The following is a 19,515-nucleotide window of genomic DNA, read 5'->3' on the forward strand; positions in this document are numbered from 1 at the left end:
ACATTATGCTAATGATAAAGAATAAAATATAAGTGTTTTAATTTAATTTTATTTTTAAGTAGATTTTTAATCTTATTTTTCTTGAAATGTTATACTCGTATAACATTTAGATGTGCTCTACAGTCGCTTGGGATTATGGGGAATCTTATTATGCAACTTATGAAGGTAAAAGTAATTATTTGGAGCTTTTTTTTTTTAAATAATTTTTTTTGGTGAATCACCCATTATTTAAATTCTTCCAAACTCTAGTTCACATTGAGCTATGTAAGCCCATATATTAAACAAGTGGACCTTGTGCTTTAATGAGCCAGGAAAAAATTGTGTTGAGCAATGAGCAAATGTCTAACTTTCATATACATAAACGATGCGGTCTGACTCATGAGGCAAATTGTGTTGGGTTGTGTCGTGTCAACAATTTCTCTTAAGAATTTTACAATTTTCTATCAATTGGTAGAAAAGCGCACAATATTCATGCACTAACTATCCACTTATTTTTCTTAAGTTCTACATTGGGCTTATACCGAATCAAGCCAATCTCGTACCAACTTGGCCCAATCTAAACCGAGCTCCAATGTGAACACAAACTCATTTATCAATTTTTTTTCTTTTTTTCAAAACCTTATAAACAAAAAACTCGATATCATCTAGTTAGAGAGACTATTATGTATGGTGCATCAAAGAGTATTTTTTATTCATTTTAATGGTTATCCGACATCCGTCTATATACTCTAATTAAAATTTAGGCAATAAACTCTATTAGAGTTTATGAGATTTATCAATTGTGAACACACCTTAGAATATCAAAGATTCTCTAACAATTATGCAAAACCAAACAAATAAAATCTCGAGTGACTGACTTACCAACTTCAGCCAATACACCAGGCTCCACTTTCCTTTTTTCGTTAAATAATTTTTTTCATCAGATCTTCTGCCTTTTCCTTTTCCTCCCTTTATAAAACCCCTCAAAAAATTCACATTTTACTCCGTATAATTATTCATTTCACTCAGTCACTTCTCTCTCAAAAAAAGAGAGAAATCGAAATGGCTTTTACAGCAACCTCAGTATCCCAAAAAACGGCACTCTTAGACCAACACAAAGAGAAGCATTTCACCGCTGGAGAAGTTGTGCGTGACATTATCATTGGTGTGTCCGATGGCCTTACTGTCCCTTTCGCCCTCGCCGCCGGCTTGTCCGGGGCTAATGCTTCCTCCTCTATTGTCCTCACTGCCGGCATCGCTGAAGTCGCTGCCGGCGCCATCTCCATGGGCCTTGGCGGGTACGTTACTTTTTTATTAGTTTACACGTTTTGACTTCAACACTGTTAATATGAGTTACTTATACTTGTATTTAGTATCAATGTAATGTATATATTTGGGTTTTAATATAGTTTATGATTATTATTTACAATCGAAGATATTAATGTTTGAAATCATGCCATCTAATATAAAATCGATGAACTACTAAGATTTTGTGAAAAATAATACGTGACACCTTGTCATTTTACGTATCAGCTTTTTAAGGTATCTAGTCAAAATGGATATGACCCTAGTTTGTAGGAGAATATCCCTGAATTGTTTGACCAAAGTACATTACAGTATAAGATTAGCATGTTTATTTTGATTTCTTAATGAATGATTAATTCTTTAATTAATTAATTGATTTATAAATTTTGAAGGTATTTGGCGGCGAAGAGCGAGGCAGATCATTATGCAATGGAATTGAAGAGAGAACAAGACGAGATAATATCAGTGCCTGATACAGGTGTTTAGCTTATTTGCTTTGGTCATTATCTTTTTGTTTGTTTTTGTTTAGGAGAATTTTGTGGTTATCTTTATTCCACATTATCACTATCACAATAATAAAAGTATTAAAGATAATATACAAAACGTGATGACATATATGTTGATAGTGGGAGTCACATCTTCTATTGAATAATTAAATGTTCGAACTAGGATATTGCTAAAGATCTTGACCTACCTATATTTCAGTAACGTGTTATGGAATATTAACTATGTAGTATGGAGTGTATGAGAATTTCTTGTATACACTTGGGTGCAAGATGGGTACACTTTAAATTCGCTTATGATGTTTGAATTTATGGAGTATAACGTGCATGTTGAAAACGAGTACTAGTAAAATGTGAAATGCAAGTTGAAACTCGAAAATGAGTATTAGTAAAATGTGCACTATGACCATTGCCTAAATGGCTCTAAATTCATATGGATAAGTAAGATATTGATGTATTGCGGTACGGAAAGAGTATAAGTCAGTGCGTTAAAAAATACTTACTTATAAAATGTGCACTATGAGTGTGACTATTGACTAAATGACTAAATGGGTCTAAATTCGGTTTTCTATTTAATTTATCTAATCAATTGCATGTTTTTTGGGTTGGATATAGAAATTAAACTTGAAAAATGATGAAAATAATTAAATGGATGATAAAATGCAGAGGCTGCTGAGGTAGCAGAGATATTGGCGCAGTATGGAATAGAGCCACATGAGTATGCTCCTGTTGTAAATGCTCTTAGAAGAAAGCCTCAAGCTTGGCTTGACTTTATGATGAAGTTAGTCCTTCTTTTCTCTACCCTCAAAGTTTATACATAATTGCACTTATTTATACTGTCCATAATCTTCGGTTTATGTCTAATAAGTACTCGTATTAGATGCTAGACACATTATAGATGTAGACGCTTTTCATAAAATGGTTGATCAATCAGAGTATGAATTGTATCTAAAATTAGTACTACCTCTAATTACTTTTATATGCAACTTTGGAATATTTTATATGCAACTGGAGATAGTAGAATATACTTCACAAAAAGCACATTTCCATATAAGCACATTTAGGTAGTGTAATCCTAAATCTTGCTTAAAAATCTTACTCCCTAATTTATCAATTTAAAGTTACTTGATTAGATGACATCTTTATGTGGATTACAAGTCACAAAGTTTTGTAGTTTTTCTCTTTAAGGAGATTCACTAATATTCATAATTAGGAATTGGACAAAATTGTGATTATGACTAGACGACTAGGTTGTCAACGCAGCATCATTGTCTTTGAATTTGTTTTTGTATTTAGTTGGATTAATATTGAACCCCTCGTAATATTTGGCACCTTGTATGTAATTTTCATTTATCACATACGAAGCACTTCGTTTTTATGTGGAATAGTAGTAGTGTGTGACAAACTTATTTGAACATAAGAAAAACTAATTTGCTCAAATCAATGAGAAATGCTTGCTAAATTTATACTCCGTACATGTATATTTATCGTGTATTCCTTTAATCTTATAATTATTGACCAAGAATATTACTCGTATATATACAAGTTTTACCAATTGATTTCAAGGTCAATTGTACGAGAAAATCCATGTTTAGCACTAGAGCCTAGTGCTAAACATAATTCTTGTACACCTACCCTTGGAAGGGGGGAAGTGATCATCATCATTAATGACTAGAGCGATAGAGGGGAAGAAGAGGCAAGAGAAGTAGATTCTGGTGATTGTCGTGTAGAGGGAGAAGGGAGGAGAGAAGGAAAAGAGTTGAGGAGAGGAGCATTGAAATTATTAATGTAACGTAACATTGCAAAAATATTTATTTATTATTATTCATTAATGTCAAAACAGCTATTGACAAAGTCTTTCTTAAATAATAAAAGTTCGGAACCTTTATATACTCCATGAGATATGAAATGTGACACCATATAATATTGCTAGAAAGAATTATGTTTTTTTTTTCTTAAGGATAAGGGGATACTTAAAGCATAATGAATGATTCCCTTTTACCTTGAAAATGATCAAAATACAAATGTCGTTAGCCTGGGTCATGGTATCATGTATATGCATGCTCAAATTAATGTTTGGAAATTGGAATCTTACAGAGGTATAAGCCAGAACCTGAGCATCTAATAAGCTTAGGTCCAATCTTTGAGGTCCCCAAATTAGCCAAAATCAGGCTGACTTTGCAGCTTTTTACATACCCTATATTATACGAAATATCAGACTGACTTAACCTTGAGACAAAGCCAATTTTCTCTCCTAGATTTACCAGCATTTTCTCTGCTACTTGGCAGTGGCCTTGAGCACTTGAGCTTACATAGTTACATATAATGTTGGTCGCGGTTGACTTTCTCTATTGCTACTTGCCAAATTGATATTCGGGTTTGGGTACGTATTCAAGTGTCGGATTTGGCTATATTGTGAAAAATCGTGACTTTGATCCAAAATGAAGTGTCCATACTCTATATTGGTTGGAGGTTCATAGGTTGATTATATGGATTGGCTAAATTACTTGATCACAAATTTTGGTTATAATAAACTCATAACCGGAGTCATTTTACATACGAGTACACAACCTCAATTATTTAGGACACAACCGAAGTTATATCATCATGAGTCTTTGAAGTACATCGTAAATTACATTAAACGTACTGCCAACTTTGAATTTGATGATTTTACGCCGATTATACTAATTGTGATGAACAATGTTGCAGATTTGAGCTAGGTTTGGAGAAGCCAGACCCAAGAAGAGCCCTACAAAGTGCATTTACAATCGGCATAGCCTACATAATTGGTGGTTTAGTCCCCCTTTTTCCTTACATGTTCATCCCTGTGGCAATGAAAGCTATGGTTGCATCCATTATTGTAACCTTAATCGCGCTGTTTATCTTTGGTTACGCAAAAGGCCACTTCACTGGCAGTAAACCGATCAAGAGTGCTCTTCAAACTGCGCTGATTGGAGCTCTTGCTTCTGCTGCTGCATATGGCATGGCTAAGGTTGTTCAAGGATAGCACATATGCAAATTTGCAAACCCTTTTTAATAGGATTTTGGATTTTGTTCTAGTGTTTTGATGTTTGGTAACGAGATTTTGAGTTTTAGTTTCCTTTTTATTGTGCTTTTGTTTTAGATTAGTCTTTAAGCAAAATTCTTTGAGTTTGATTCCAAATAACTGCATTGGTATACCTATAATCTTTTACTTTTGCATAATGTCTTTTTGGGTGATGCTTAGATTGCTCACGGAAACTAAATAATTGGAAAAACAATCCCATCTCAATATTACTCCCTCAATTTTAAAAAAAAGTTCGGCAAGCACATTTGTGAACGCAAGGGATGACAAATAATATCTTTAATTATTGATAATTATAAATTATAAGTACTTGTACTTCGTAGTTCATATTTGAAAAACACACATTGAGACGATTAATAAGTACCAATATGAGTATGTTTAATCTTATGTAGAAAACATTAAGGGTGTGTTTGGTTGGGGGTCTTCAAGAAAGGGAATGGTAATCAACTACCTTGAATCCATTTGTTGTTGTTTGTTTGACAAAATCAATCATTCCCTTTACCCTTCTCATTCCCCAACTTTCCTCTACTCTTATTCCCCCCTAAGGGAATCACTCTCACCCCTGAACTCCTCTTCACCCAACTACCATGGCCACCTAATAACTACCCTTCAACAACTTTGAAAACACCACACAACCACCAAAACCACCACGTAGCCACCAGAATCGTCCCCTGCCTAGCCACCACTAGAGTCGTCCCTAGCCGCCGATACCACTACTTAAAAAAACCCTCTTCCTCTCCGTAAAATGGTCGCCCGACCCTCCTCATCTCCGTAAAACGGCCGGCCTGCCCTCCCTCAACTTCCCCACCCCTCGCCGACCGTTTTTGTACTTAGTTTCGGTTTCTTGGTCTAGCCGGAAAGCAAATCGATTTTTGGGAGGAGAGGAAGAGCGGCTTCAAGGGTGGTTAGGAAGGGTTTCGAGGGTGGTTGGGAAGGGTTTTAAGGGTGGCTGGGTGGTTGGGGAAGGGTTTCTAGGGTTTTTTCGAGGGTGGGGGAAGGTTTTCGGGGGGAGAGCTGTTTGGGAAGAGAGAAAGTGCGGCGAGGGGTGGGGTGGCTGGAGAAGTAGGATAGTGAAGAAAGAGGGGGTTGTGTAGTGGTGGTGGTGGTGGTGAGGTGGTGATGTGGTGGATTTGATTCCCTTTGATTTTTAAAACAACAACACACTGAATTTGAGGGATTTTCATTCCATTATCTTTCATTTCATTCCATTCCGTTTACCCATGCAAATCAAACGGCCCCTAACATTAATAAGTCAAATTGGAGCATTTATAGTGGGGAAAATCCAAGTTACTCAATATGAGTAACAAATTGTGTTGTCTTTCACTCAGTAAAGTTTGGGATAAAAATGTCTTTCTTCTCTTCTGCAATCCTCCCATCATAGTCAAGTAGCTTCTTCCTCCACGACACCATAACTGCACACCACTGCCACCACCACCTATGGTGGTTAAAAATGCTGTCATGAAGTATAAGCTTTCCCAAAGGGGTTTATATGACCCTAATTTACACTCTTTACAAATAGGGTGTCTTTTTGTTATTGTCGAGAAGCGGCTTTGGGGTCGTTGAGAAAGGAAGACGGGAAGAAGAAGAGTGAGATGATGGTGGTGGAAATCTGTCATTATAATTGAGAAAGGAGGAAGGAGTAAGAAGGGAAAGACAAAACAATATTTACAAAATTGTCATTTGATTGACATGAGCATTCCCTTTATAATGGAGAGACAGGGTGTGTTGGGGGGGGGGGGGAGTATAGGTAACATACTCCAAGTATGATTCATGTGAATAGTACTTCCAATGAAAGAAAATATTGATTCTGTACAAGTTCTATCACAACTACTTTATAAGACTATAATTAATCAATTTTGACTTGTTCCGAATCAGTTTAAATTATAAGAAGTATATTTCCTCCGTTCTTAATTAAGCAAATTGTAACATATTTTTTAACTTTCTCCAATACAAATTTTGGCCATAACTACTAATTATGTACAAATCAATACAAATGTAATATAAGTTCTTACATATTTTTATTACATTTTGTGTAGTAAATAATATATATACGGTTAAAGTTTGTAAAGTTTGACCACTAAAAGATACATATTTTGTATTTTGTAAAGTTTGACCACTAAAAGGTACATACTTTGTATTTTGTATGTTGCAAAAATCAAGAAGGAAGAGAACATCTAAGGATAATTGTTGGGTCTAAATGCAACTTTTTGTTGGTCACAAATTGAGGTAATAGTATTTGAAAAAAAAAAAAAAAAACCCTAAAACTTCACTTATTGTTTTTTGGGTTTGGCTTGGTTCGAACTTCTTGTGATAATTATTATAGAGAATAATTTTTACAAAAAATTAAAAAAATAAAAAAAGTAAACGAAGTATATAGATATATTGTATGGTCATAAAACTTCAGTCATTGAATATCCTCCAAAGTCAGAAAAATAATTAAATCACTTATCTACTTCACAAATCTTTACTCATTGTTAATTTGTAATCATCACAAATGAGGTGATCATATATTCCATAATAAATTTACTTTGCAATTTTTAAATTTAATGACAACAGGCCTTTAGATTTTTTTATTTATTTATTTTTCTAGAATGGGACAAAGATATTTTTTAGTTTTACTCAATATCAATATCAAGTCAATTTATGGATGATATTAGCTTTGCATTTGTGGCAGCAAAACTCATTTTTTTTTTTGAAGTTTCATCAATGGAATCCTCTGCGATCTTCAGGCTTTCTTCTCCTCCCTCTTTTCTAACACCAAAGCCAAACATCACTAAATCTCACACATCAATTCCATGGAAGTTCAAAACTTCTTTGCGTACTCATCTGCACTGTGGCAAGATGTTTGTCCCTGGTACTCTTTTCTCTTTTACTCCCTCTCCCTTTTTTTGAGGTACGAGTTTTCGACCCTGTAGGCTGTAGGCTATGGGGTCGAATTCATGGGAGACTTTTTGGAGGCACGAATAAGAAAAGAACATGAACTGTTTTGTTCTTGCACTCATCTGTCACTCACTTTTCATTTCCTGCAGGATTTGGAGAAGCATCTCCGGAAGCGAAGGCAGCAGATAATCTCCACCAGTTCTTCACTTACATTGCAGTCAAAATAGTTTCTGCCCAACTTGAGGTAACTCTACAATTTCTGCTTCTTACATTTCTTCTCTACTATGATCATTATGAGAATGTGTGCATATTAGTGTTGTGTCTTGTGTGTGTGTGCGCGTGCGTGTGTGTAGACCTGACAACAGCATCCCATATCTGATTATCCGATCTGAATTACCCAACACAAAATATCAACTGTGCCAGAGAAGAGACATTACAGTTTAGAATAATGTGAACTTAAAATTTCAATTCTGATAACTTTGTATTGTCAGAGCAGAGCTATAACCCTGAAGCCTACAAGGATTTGATGGATTTCTTGGATAGACACTCTCTGAAAGATGGAGACAAGTTTTGTGCAGATTTAATGAGAGAATCCCCAATGCATAAAAGCTTAGGTATGTTTCTTTAACCTCAACAATAACTCTCAACATGATTCAAGCAACTAACAAGTGTTTGTGACTTGCTTTGAAACGAACACAAAACATCACTGTTTCAGCACTACGAATTCTCGAGGTCAGTCCTGTAACATGCTTCCCTAAGGTTATCTACTTATGTTATGAAAATCCAGTTCTCATTCGTACTTAATCCAGGTTCGCTCTGCTTACTGCAAGAACGACTTTGAGTGGGACAACTTGAATCGGCTTGCTGTCAAGGTACCAAAATAAACTCCATCTTAACTCAGGAATCCCAAGCAAAACTTTTTAGTAAATGTAACAGCTTTTTCCTGGTACTTAAACTAGTTAATGTGACTACTAATTCTGGATAAAAGGAATTGATCACACTACATATTTTAGCAGTACCACGGAAAATCACTAGTTCTCCAATAGTGACATCCCAGAAAGGCTTTCTGGTGTTATCTTAAAATATTTTACAGCTGTTGTTTTCAATCATCTCATTAAATTACTGACCTGTGAATGCAGATGGTTAACGACTCGAACACAAAAATCATGAGGGATTATGTCCAGGAAACAAGTCAGGTCGAAAATTAGAAGTGGGACAACATATTGAGTATAATCATGATGGCCAGCACACTAAGAAGAGCAGCATTTAACAAGTGAACCAAAATATAGGATTTCAAGGCATTTACATGATGAATTCAGTTTGATATGTATAATTTGTACATTTTTACCAGAAAACTTGAAGCATTTAGTTGTTACAGGAAAACTTCAACTTGTTATGCCGTGCTTGCTGGTAGAAGAAAATCTGCACATGTATAAAGATCCAAGTGATACTAGTGTAAATTAGTATTCTACCTCTATTCCACAAGTCTCCAAAGGTCTGAAGCAGCATTAACATGGCCCGAGCTGAAATATGATTGGGCATTTTCTTCAATGTTGTCCAACCTGCAATATCATTGAAAATTTTCAAGCCTGTACAGAGGTGAGGATGACACAAATTGACAAAACATATGTGTGCGGGAGATTATTAGATTAAATATCCATTTTGGTTGGGGTTTGCACTCAAAGTATTCTAATTGCAAAATGTTTCAACTGAACAAAAGAAATTTTCATCATTAATAGTTCCATGGTTATGGGAAACATCCCTATGTTCTGCTTGTATGTTTTACAGTACAAACTATGAACCTTTTCAGCGAGGGAAGGTACAAAACTACAAAGTAAGGTGAAGTGAGAGGGTAAAAAGAAAATCCTTCTAGAATAGAAAGATCAATTAGACTCAGAAAAATATGAAAAAATTATCCCCCCTACCCTCCCACACCAATATTAAACAACAGGAGCAGAGGGTGATGTATCCTTGTAATCAAACAGAGCCAACATGCTGTCATGCACCTTACTCTGAGATTAAATTTCAGATGAAGGCTGCATACCATCATATATACCAATACCTCCTAGGTTATCGACAATAAGAAACCCAAGATAATCCTTACTACTTACGGATGGGCACAGATAAAACATGCATGTTTGGACAGGTATATGTACCTGTACATATAATTAACCATGATACCACCGCTTTGCGAGAGTCCTTTCTCTGATCTGTCAGCCATCCAGTTTAACCTCTCGACCATCTGTTTCATAGTAGCATGATACAGTGTCAATGCTTAGATATTATTTCAACACATAAAATTAAGCACCCTGAGTTTCAAAGTTCAAACTCTAAAACCTGGAAAGAAAATGAAAAAAAGGAAAAAAAAAAACTCATATTGTTTATTCATATTGTAAATTCTTTCTTTTCAAATTGAAAAAAGAGGAATCATTGCTTTGACCAGTCTTAAAATTAATCAGCTTCTGGAAAACAAAATAAGTTCTTGAACCTACCGCTCCGTTCTGCAAGTGAAAGTTTGCAACAGCATCTAGAGCTTTTCCTCTCTTTTTTTCTTGAAGAAGGTACCTGAACAGAAATCCAATAACATTGAAGAATCAAAACAACTTAAATTGGTTGCCTAGAAGGCATCATAGCAAATTTCTACATAATTCAAGAGACCATATTCGATCATGTTCTATTACTAAACATTATTTCTCATTATGTCAAATACTCTGAATATTTCAGAATCCCATAAGTGCATCTAGTACCTGGCACAAAGTCGCATCAAAATAGGTTTCAGCACTGACAAAACCCTATCAGATTTGCTCCATGCATGGTTTGGAGATTTCAGCAAATTCAGTATGACTTCAATACCCGTTTTTCCGGATGTAGATTCCCTGCAATTTATAAAGTCAGAATAACAGCCTAAGAATCTAACGAGTCTACAAAGTATACTCTTTAAACAAACAAAAAATGGTTGTGAGAAAATAAAATTTTGAAAACATCATAACACAGAAAACCAATGGCGACAATCTCATCAGTTTAAGGCATTTGCAAGGCATATTTTCAGGATTGATCAGCACTCAGCAGAGCTTAAAAAACAACATAAATAAACCAGTAAGAGAGGATTAGAGGAGGAGAAGAGAACTCATCCTTTTAAATTTTAAACTCCTGATTTAGTACAAAGACAAAATATTTAACCTTCTCTCCCACCCACAACATCCAGATAAGAGGAAGAAAGCACTCAACTTTTCTTACATGTCCTGAACACCAGATAAATTCAAATATAGAATTTGAAATGTAATGACCATTAGTTGAAACAAGAATAAAATCAATGAACGATTTCTCTAAGAAATAATATGACATGCACCCACAAGGCCGCAACATCAAACACGTTATCGAAGAAGCTGCACCTTTAAATATTAACAATTCCTCATCTTTCAACATAAACTTTGATGATACCCTCTCTCATGAAAGCCTCATACAAAGCAGGAATCATGTATGGATAATTGCATATTAAAAAGCTAAGGAAGAAATCCTTAGTTTGCTGCATTTCAGTTTGCAAATTGCACAATACGGAGTATTAAATAAAAGCTCACCCCAGTTTATCTAGGACTTCTCTCTCTTCCTCTGCTGTTAGCACATCTTCTCTGAATGTAGAACCTGTACTTTCCTTGGAAGAACCTGACATGTCTATAGTCTCTGCTTCTGCAAGCTTAGATTGTGATGCCAACTTTGATATCAGCCAGCTCATGAACCCAGGGATCGGACTAAGTGTTGCAAATGTCTTCACAAGAAAGGGAAATAAAATACTATGCGTCAAAATTAGGATAGCTTGATTTAACAGCTTGATTTAATTTTATATAATGCCGTTGCAGGGTTTACTAAGCTTAGCACCACTAGGCACTTACTACAGAAGATCTAAGCAATTGTAAAAGGCTACATAATTTATTAAAGAACTTAAGTAGTAATATTCCATTGTTATGATGGATACATTGGGTACCAGAAGTACTTACACATATATGTGGCATATCTTGTTTCACCAGTTCAATCACACGTTTAATAAGGAACTTTCCAAGGTTAATTCCTGCCAAGCCTGGCTGCCAAATTTGAGAAGCATATTAAGGCACAAAGAATACGACGCAATAGTTATAGATAAAAGAAAAAAAAATAATAATAAATAAAAAAAATCTGAAGATTAGAAGCTTGATGGGTTCAATACTTCAATAGATATTATCATTAGGGGGCAGAGAAAATACAAGACTACTCGTATTTCACCTGACTAGATGAGATTGAGTAAAATAATGCGCAAGTTGCTTCACATTCAAGTATTGGAGGATCATCCCAGAGAACTTCCTGAATAATCAACAAGCCTTAACAAATACCCACAAAATAAGGACGAACCTGATAAGATGTTGAGATTTGCATAAATAAACAAATGAATAAGAAATGGTACCTGTATAGTCTGAGCAACATTTTTTAATAATGCTACCTCAATAAATATAAGAGGTTCACCTGAAATTTGATTATTCCTTCCAGGATTAGCGCTAATACAATTGGTATTTATCATATATCATAAATTTAAAGATTTCAATTCAATAATAAAACTCAAAATACATTTTTTCCATGCATCAAAAATCATCTTCAAAAACAGAAATTATTACTCTGTACACGAAGATGCAGAAAACACAACGTCACAAGACTCACAGTCACAGCCATGTACCGAAATTTATTGCCTTTCACGTTACAACCAAACTTGTTACATAGAAGAAGTGTGGTAGGACAGTTAGCCACAAACTTGCAGCTTCATCACTTGTATTTGGATCCAGTTGATACAAGTCAAAATATTGATGCTTGAAGGTGAACATACAGCCCCCCACCCCCCAATCACCACACACACCCCAAAGCACAGATAGAAAATAACAAATAATAATAAGAGGACATAGAATGATAGAAACTGGAAAACATTACATACTATGAACACAGGTGAATAAGTAGGAAGTTAATACGTAGTAGAAGGAACAACAGAAAAAATAAAACAAAAACCTAGCCATTGGGAGGAGAAAAAGAAAGAAAAGAAAAACAACATAAGAGGTGGGCATGGGCCGGCACAGGCACGGAACGTCACGACACGAGCCCGCTAGTGGCCCGTGGGCGGCACAAAATCTTGGCCTGCGGCACGGCCCGACACGAGCAACAACCATATTTCCCAATAGCTTATATAACAGCTAGTTTTTGCTTTCTAACGGCTAGTTTTTGCTTCTAACGACTACTTTCTCTAATTCTCTATAAATACATCAACTCATTATCCTTTTCTTTCCACAATGCATCAACTCATCTATTCTCAATTCTCTTAATCTCTTATTCTCTAATATCTTATAATCTCTAATTCTCTCAAATCTCAATTATTGAAATTCTTAAAAAAATAAAAAATAAAAAAATAAAAATAAAAAAAAAAAGTTCGTGAAATTATTTAGTGGAAAGCAATCTAAGCTTGGTTGTAAGATCTAACTCATCTTTATTTTAATTAATTATTGTTATTGTTATTATTATTGTTATTGATATTCTTATTATTGTTATTATTATTATTATTATTTATATTATTAATTTATTATAATTGCTATTAATTATTAAATTTTTGTTATAATTAATTGTGGTATTTTTAATTATGGCATCAAACCCGAATCCCTCCTCCTCATCCTCTAGGAAAACCAAATTCATACGTACTAGTAGTCGTAGGTAATCACCAAATCCACATGGCTTACAATTATGAGAGGGATAGGGATGAACTTGGGAGAATGTTAGTACATGCTGAACAACCTTTTCTTTTCGCCGAAAATGATCCGTTTAACAATTTTAATAGAGCACTACAACCGCAACACAAAAAAATCTCTAGAAAAACTGTTCGTTCAGCTGCCATGAAAACTTTCTTAGAGTACAAAATAAGGTTAATTGAAGAACTAAATAATCTTACTTGTAGAGTTTCTTGGATCGCAGATACGTGGGATAGTGGTTATGGATATCACTATTTGTGTGTGACTTGTTATTGGGTGGATAATGATTGGTTTACAAAAACGCATTATCCATTTTAAAATGCTAGAATATCCCCACACCAGTCTTAATGTTTCTCACCATTTAATGCAAGCTATTGATGCATATAATCTTAGGTCCAAAATCATGTCTATGACATTTGATAATGCAACATCCATGACATATAGTGCAAGTTTAGTTAAACAACAATTGACCGATGTCATATTAGATGGAGATGCATTTCATATTAGATGCATTTTTCATGTTCTTAATTTGTGTGTGAAGGACAGAACTAATGCAATTGGTCCATTTTATCACAAAATTAGAAATGCTATTATTACTATTAACATTTCTAACATGAGATTTCAGGAATGGAAAACTTTTCTTAGGCAACAAAAGATAAAGGGTATCAAAATAAAAATGGATTGTCCAACTTGGTGGAACTCCACTTATGAAATGTTGAGTAAGGCAATCGAGTACAAGGTTCCACCAACAGTTTTTTTTTTAATCAAAAGTTTCCACAATTTGCTTTACTAGAAGAAGATTGGTCTAATTGTGAAAAATATATGCAATTTTTACAATTATTATATAGTATGACACATTGTTTTTCTTCCGCTGAACATCGATCCCAACACAATTATGATGAATATCTTCCATCAATGGAGGAAAAATGGCGTAAATATTACACCAATCTTCCTATGATTTATATTTTTGCTTCTATATTAGATTCAAGGCAAAAGTATGATGGCACATTTCTATTAATGGATATCTATTTTCAATACATGCAATTTGATGATGATGTTGAGTTTTATAAAGCTAATATGACCAATCAATTTTTTGCATTATATAGAGTTTATGAATCTAAATATGGAACCGTTTCTCGATTTGCTCCTTCTCAATCATCCAAAAACATAAGTAAAAGGGCTAAAGGTTTATTTGCACAAGCTGCTAACATGATGTCTAAGTTTTCAGATAGTGAATCATCGTGAATCATCGTCTAGGAGAACACATAGCGATGTTTCGGAGTTGCAAATGTACTTAAGTTATGACTCATGAAAGACATGGACGAAGAAGAGAAGTACGGCCTCGACCTCCTTGATTGGTGGAAAGTACAAAACACGAAACATCCAATTTTGGCGACAATGGCACGTGATATTTTCGCTATCCAAGTCTCCTCTGTTGCCTCCGAACGAGCTTTTAGTGCGTCAGGAAGGGTTTTAGACGATAAAAGAACAAGTCTTAAACCCGAAACACTTAAAATGTGTGTGCGTTTCAAGGATTGGTTGGATGACGAATACCGCTCGCAAGATCGTACTTATGCACAAAACGACAACCATGATGGAACGTCTGGTTATGATCGTTCGGGTTCTAACAGTTCCCAATCAATTCAATTAGCTGATGACCTTGAACGAGAAGAAGAAGAAGAACTATAATTAGATTAAATACCATTAATTATAGATTATTTTTATATTAACGTACCCGTATAACAAAATAAGTTATTCATCAATTATTGTACGATTTTTATCATTATCCTTGGATTAAATAGAAATGTTGTTAATTTTTTTTAAGCTTTACTCTCGAGTCTCGACCTATATTAAACTTGAGTTTAATTAAGTAAATCTTGATTAATGAGTTGTAACTAAATAATTAAACAATCTTCCTGTATTCCTTATTTTTACTTACAATACTATATTTAGATCCTCGTAAGTAGTACTCGTAAACTTTTAAAATATATGCATGGTTGCTATTTGCTAAATAATAATAAAGATGTATAACAATAAAAACAAAAATAATAAAAAGAACTATAATTATAAAAATAACATAAATAATAATAAAAAAAACCTATAATAATTGTTTTAAAAAAAAGAACAATAATAATAAAAATAAGAATGATAAAAAGAACTATAATAATAAAAAGAACATAAATAATTAATTATCAATTATTTTTAATAATTAATTAAATTAAAAATAATAAAAAGAACTATAATAAATTAATAATAAAAATAAAAATAATAAAATGAACCATAATAATATAAAGAACTATAAATAATAAAAAAATATATATATATAAATAATAAAATTATTTAATTAATAATAAATTGATTTTTGTAAAAAAATAAAAAAAAAGGGCATGTGGGCCGTGCCGTGCCATGGGCTAGGGTGTGTAATTTGATGGTCCGGCATGGCACGGTCCACCATCACCTCGGCCCGGCCCGGCATTCGGCCCAAGCTGGCCTGCTCGGCCCGAATTCCAACTAATAAGGATCAAGTAGTAGAACAATAGCATACGCCCTCACCAATTCACCATGCACTAGACCTGATCAATGGGCGGGCCGGGGATTAAAAAATAGCCCATCCCTCGGGCCGGGTTGGGCCTAGTTTCGGGCCGAAAATTCCATGCCCATACCCGCCCAAAATGGCCGGGCCGTGCGGGCTTCTAGGGCCATTTTCGGGCCGGGCCAAAGAAAGAACTAAAATAGCTCTAAAATGCATTCCCAAGCCTGTCCAAAAAAATTAAAATTGGGCCGGGTCGAAAAAAGCTGCCCAAATTCAGGCCGGGCCATCTTTGATCAGCTCTACTATACACAAAGTATGCAATTAGGAAGGCAGCAGAACTACACCAGACTACTGAAGACCAGTCATATAGTCAACTAGTCAAGGTACTCATGAATTCAACAAGGTTATAAATTATAATAAAGCAGTTTCTCTGTGGCCATACATATAGGATGATTGGAAGGAAAGGAAGGAGGTAAACATTAAGGAGAGGGGCTAACCAGGAATTGCAGGATGCAAATACCCAAAACAGCGACGACCTACTCCTAGTCTCCTCTTAAGATCAAGTAGACTGCTGATAGGATGAACAGCCTTTACACCAGAATGAACAGTCCTTTATTAGTCAATCAACCGAGCATTTTAAATTGCCATCTAAAAGCATCAAAAATCGGAATAAAACCTCATAAGCAACAATTTTCTCCAACAATGAAGCAGGATCATCCCAAGTTATGTGGTGAAGCTCTAATGCAGCTGGACTTAGCCATGTGATAAGCTTCTCCTTTAAGTAGGAATCTAGTGCTCGCAAAGATGGAATGTTGTGTTCCCTATAAAGATGATAAGTCCAATATACAGAGGTTAATGTTTCCTCTCCATGTCTTCGTTAGTTTGTTACTAATAGCCTACAAGCTAGAGAAGCAAAAGAAATTAAGAAAATGTATCATCATAGCAAGACTAGTGCAAAGTTATACCACACTCTAAAAATCATTCAAAAAGAAATTGTATGTTCTAGATATTATTTTACCCAGCATGAATGTAAAGATCTATATAACATTCCTCTCCAATCTTGATTTTGTCAGTCAAAGCATATGCCCAATCGACAATGATTTAACAACTGAGGTATATTGGGCTGTAATGGCCAACAATCATCACCATCCAAGGTGATGAGAGGAGAGGAAATACCTATCATCAAACTAGGGAAACTTCTTCAAGAAAGAACTTTACAAGATTAAACATGTACTTTCCATGCATCAAGACATTTTTTTTCCTCAAGTATACAATAAACTTTACAGTTACATTACGATGCCAATCTAATAAACATAAGTGTCTTTGTAAGTTGCATATAATTATTTGGAAAAGCAATTGTATATGATAAACACATCTTCTTACTTGATTGTAGAAAGAATATCAGCACGAAGTACTGATAAGAATTTCAATCCTCCAGGATGGGTATTCAACCTTTCAAACAGAACTTCATAAGTTGGCTGTAGTGCATGCCTCAAATGTTTCTCAGTGCGGTAAAAAGTGGAAAGTGAGCCATCATCCTCAACACCAATTTCACATTTATCGCCTATCAGAGAGCTTACAGTATTAAAAACTCCTCTTCACTTGTCAATATAAATGCACCAAAAATTATTGTGTATGAAGTCAATAGACCAACCAGCAGGAAGCTGAAGGCCAAGATATTGCTTCATAAGATCACGAACATAGGTCCTGTTGAGATCGTACTCTTTGGCAAGTACCATAAGTAACTCTCGTCGGTCTTCAATAGAAAGACCATAATAACCCTGATTTATATAAAAAGTGATAATAATGATAAGCCTCACAGGTGTTATAAGAACCCATATTGATACAGTACAACATATAAGAAAGTGAGCATAAAAACCACCTCAGAGAAATCACTTAGAACATTATCCTGAAGTTCAGTCTTGTTCATTGATATAGCTGAGTGCATTCTTTCCCGCACAAGCTCAATTCCTCTGCATCTAACAAGTTATCATCCCTCAATGTCATGCAACAAATAAACATTAATATCGATATTACAAACTGAAATTGAAAATTCATTATCAATGACCGGGGAATAACTATGAAGTCTTTATTACATAAAATTAGGATGAGATAAATCAAAGAAAACTAAGTTCAGATAAGTTCTTTGTTAATTATATGCCCACTGATATTCATTGTGAAATACTATATTACATTGATAGTCTAAAGTGACTGATACCATATTCTAAAAATAGCAGATATTATAAACTAGCTATAATATTATATATACATTAAGACAATGAACCAAAAACCATATATTTTGCCAAAAAACTAATAATATTGTGAGCTAAAAAAATCACTCAAATCCAAAACTAACAGAACAAAACCCCTAAAACATCTAAAAGAATCCAGAATTCTTAAGAAATAAAGAAAGGACCTTTCATGGATTTCTGGGGAATTGAGCTTGTGATCAAATTTTGGGTATCCATCATTTGCTGAAATTGGTTTTCTGGGTTCATTTCCCTCTGAATTCGCTGACATTTTGTTCTACATAAACACAAAATTAACAATGAATGACAGCTAGAAAAATAGAGAAAAATCAATTGATAACACAATATTATTGAAGATACAAATACATCCAGATCAATAAAATCAAAACCACCCAATCCAATTAAAAATTACGAATGAATTAAAATAGAAAACTTACAGTAACAGGAGAAAGAGAAAAATTTGTTGGTTTCATTCGAGTTCTCATCAAAATTGCAAGACCTTTTTTGTTCATAATTCATCTGGGATTTTCTCCAGAAAAGTATCCTGTTGTTTACATATCACTTTCCTTAACTGCCGTTGTTTATTCATTGGTTTTCTTGATTTTTTTTATTTTTCTTTTTTGTTTGGGTTTGATGAGGTTTAATTTGGTACTCATGTTGTTTAGACAGGCCCAATGGCTGTAGCAGGCCTTGCAGCACATCAAATCCAATTTGGTTGCGCTGAGCGCTTACTCTATTTTACACCCTCTTATATTTTTTTCTCACTATTTGCTCGATGGTGGTGTAGGAGTGTAGGACCAAGTGGCTAATCAATGCCTAGACAAGCCCAATAGCCGTTGCAGGCCGTGTAGCATATCAACCCCCTACCCGCTTGCCACTCGTTGTAGCTTTACACCTTCTTACATTCTCCTCGCTATGTGCTCATGGTGTAGGATTGACACCCTACCATGATAGCATAATCAAAGCATTTAAATATCAACAAAGGTATTAAACGGTCCAATCACAAACTATACTGTATAAACATAGAGTTACCAAAGTTATCTACTTATATTCAAAATGTATTAAAAAAAATTGAAATTATATATAGCAATTATGATAATATATATCCCGAACATATATAACTTGTACATTATCTTAAGAATCGTATTATAACAAAATTCTTAAAGGAGTCAATATACAATTAAAAAAACCTTATGTACAAACTTGCTAAGATAAACTATACATTTCTCTTAATTATGAAATTGGCAAT

At 34.4% G+C, this 19,515-nt stretch overlaps 3 protein-coding genes across 4 annotated transcripts; 2 read left to right on the forward strand and 1 right to left on the reverse strand.

The window, feature by feature from the left end:
- Positions 1-767: 767 nt before the first annotated feature.
- LOC110687403 (vacuolar iron transporter 1-like) lies at positions 768-4,966 on the forward strand. The gene is made up of 4 exons (XM_021864049.1): positions 768-1,277; positions 1,677-1,762; positions 2,454-2,568; positions 4,497-4,966. Exons 1-4 carry the CDS (start codon positions 1,042-1,044, stop codon positions 4,792-4,794), a joined length of 735 nt encoding a protein of 244 aa, XP_021719741.1. The 5' UTR covers positions 768-1,041; the 3' UTR covers positions 4,795-4,966.
- Positions 4,967-7,428: 2,462 nt separating this feature from the next.
- On the forward strand, positions 7,429-9,488 carry LOC110687405 (chaperonin-like RBCX protein 1, chloroplastic). The gene is made up of 6 exons (XM_021864052.1): positions 7,429-7,705; positions 7,881-7,975; positions 8,228-8,345; positions 8,447-8,463; positions 8,541-8,603; positions 8,871-9,488. Exons 1-6 carry the CDS (start codon positions 7,495-7,497, stop codon positions 8,937-8,939), a joined length of 573 nt encoding a protein of 190 aa, XP_021719744.1. The 5' UTR covers positions 7,429-7,494; the 3' UTR covers positions 8,940-9,488.
- LOC110687404 (malonyl-CoA decarboxylase, mitochondrial-like) lies at positions 8,955-19,111 on the reverse strand. Of its 2 annotated transcripts, none has more exons than XM_021864050.1 (15): positions 18,704-19,111; positions 18,434-18,543; positions 17,900-17,996; positions 17,672-17,798; positions 17,401-17,581; positions 16,694-16,838; positions 16,515-16,605; positions 12,167-12,225; positions 11,989-12,066; positions 11,727-11,810; positions 11,310-11,497; positions 10,479-10,607; positions 10,224-10,296; positions 9,888-9,973; positions 8,955-9,293 (listed from the first exon to the last, which is right to left on the reverse strand). In XM_021864050.1, the coding sequence occupies exons 1-15, from the start codon at positions 18,776-18,778 to the stop codon at positions 9,206-9,208; spliced, it is 1,611 nt and encodes a 536-aa protein (XP_021719742.1). In that variant the 5' UTR covers positions 18,779-19,111; the 3' UTR covers positions 8,955-9,205. The 2 variants fall into 2 exon arrangements, with proteins under 2 accessions (XP_021719742.1, XP_021719743.1); XM_021864051.1 differs by having other exon boundaries at positions 8,997-9,293; positions 17,900-17,990; positions 18,704-19,109.
- Positions 19,112-19,515: the final 404 nt, after the last annotated feature.

Source organism: Chenopodium quinoa, unplaced genomic scaffold (genome assembly GCF_001683475.1).
Source record: "Chenopodium quinoa cultivar QQ74 unplaced genomic scaffold, ASM168347v1, whole genome shotgun sequence".
Taxonomy (NCBI): Eukaryota; Viridiplantae; Streptophyta; class Magnoliopsida; order Caryophyllales; family Amaranthaceae; genus Chenopodium; species Chenopodium quinoa.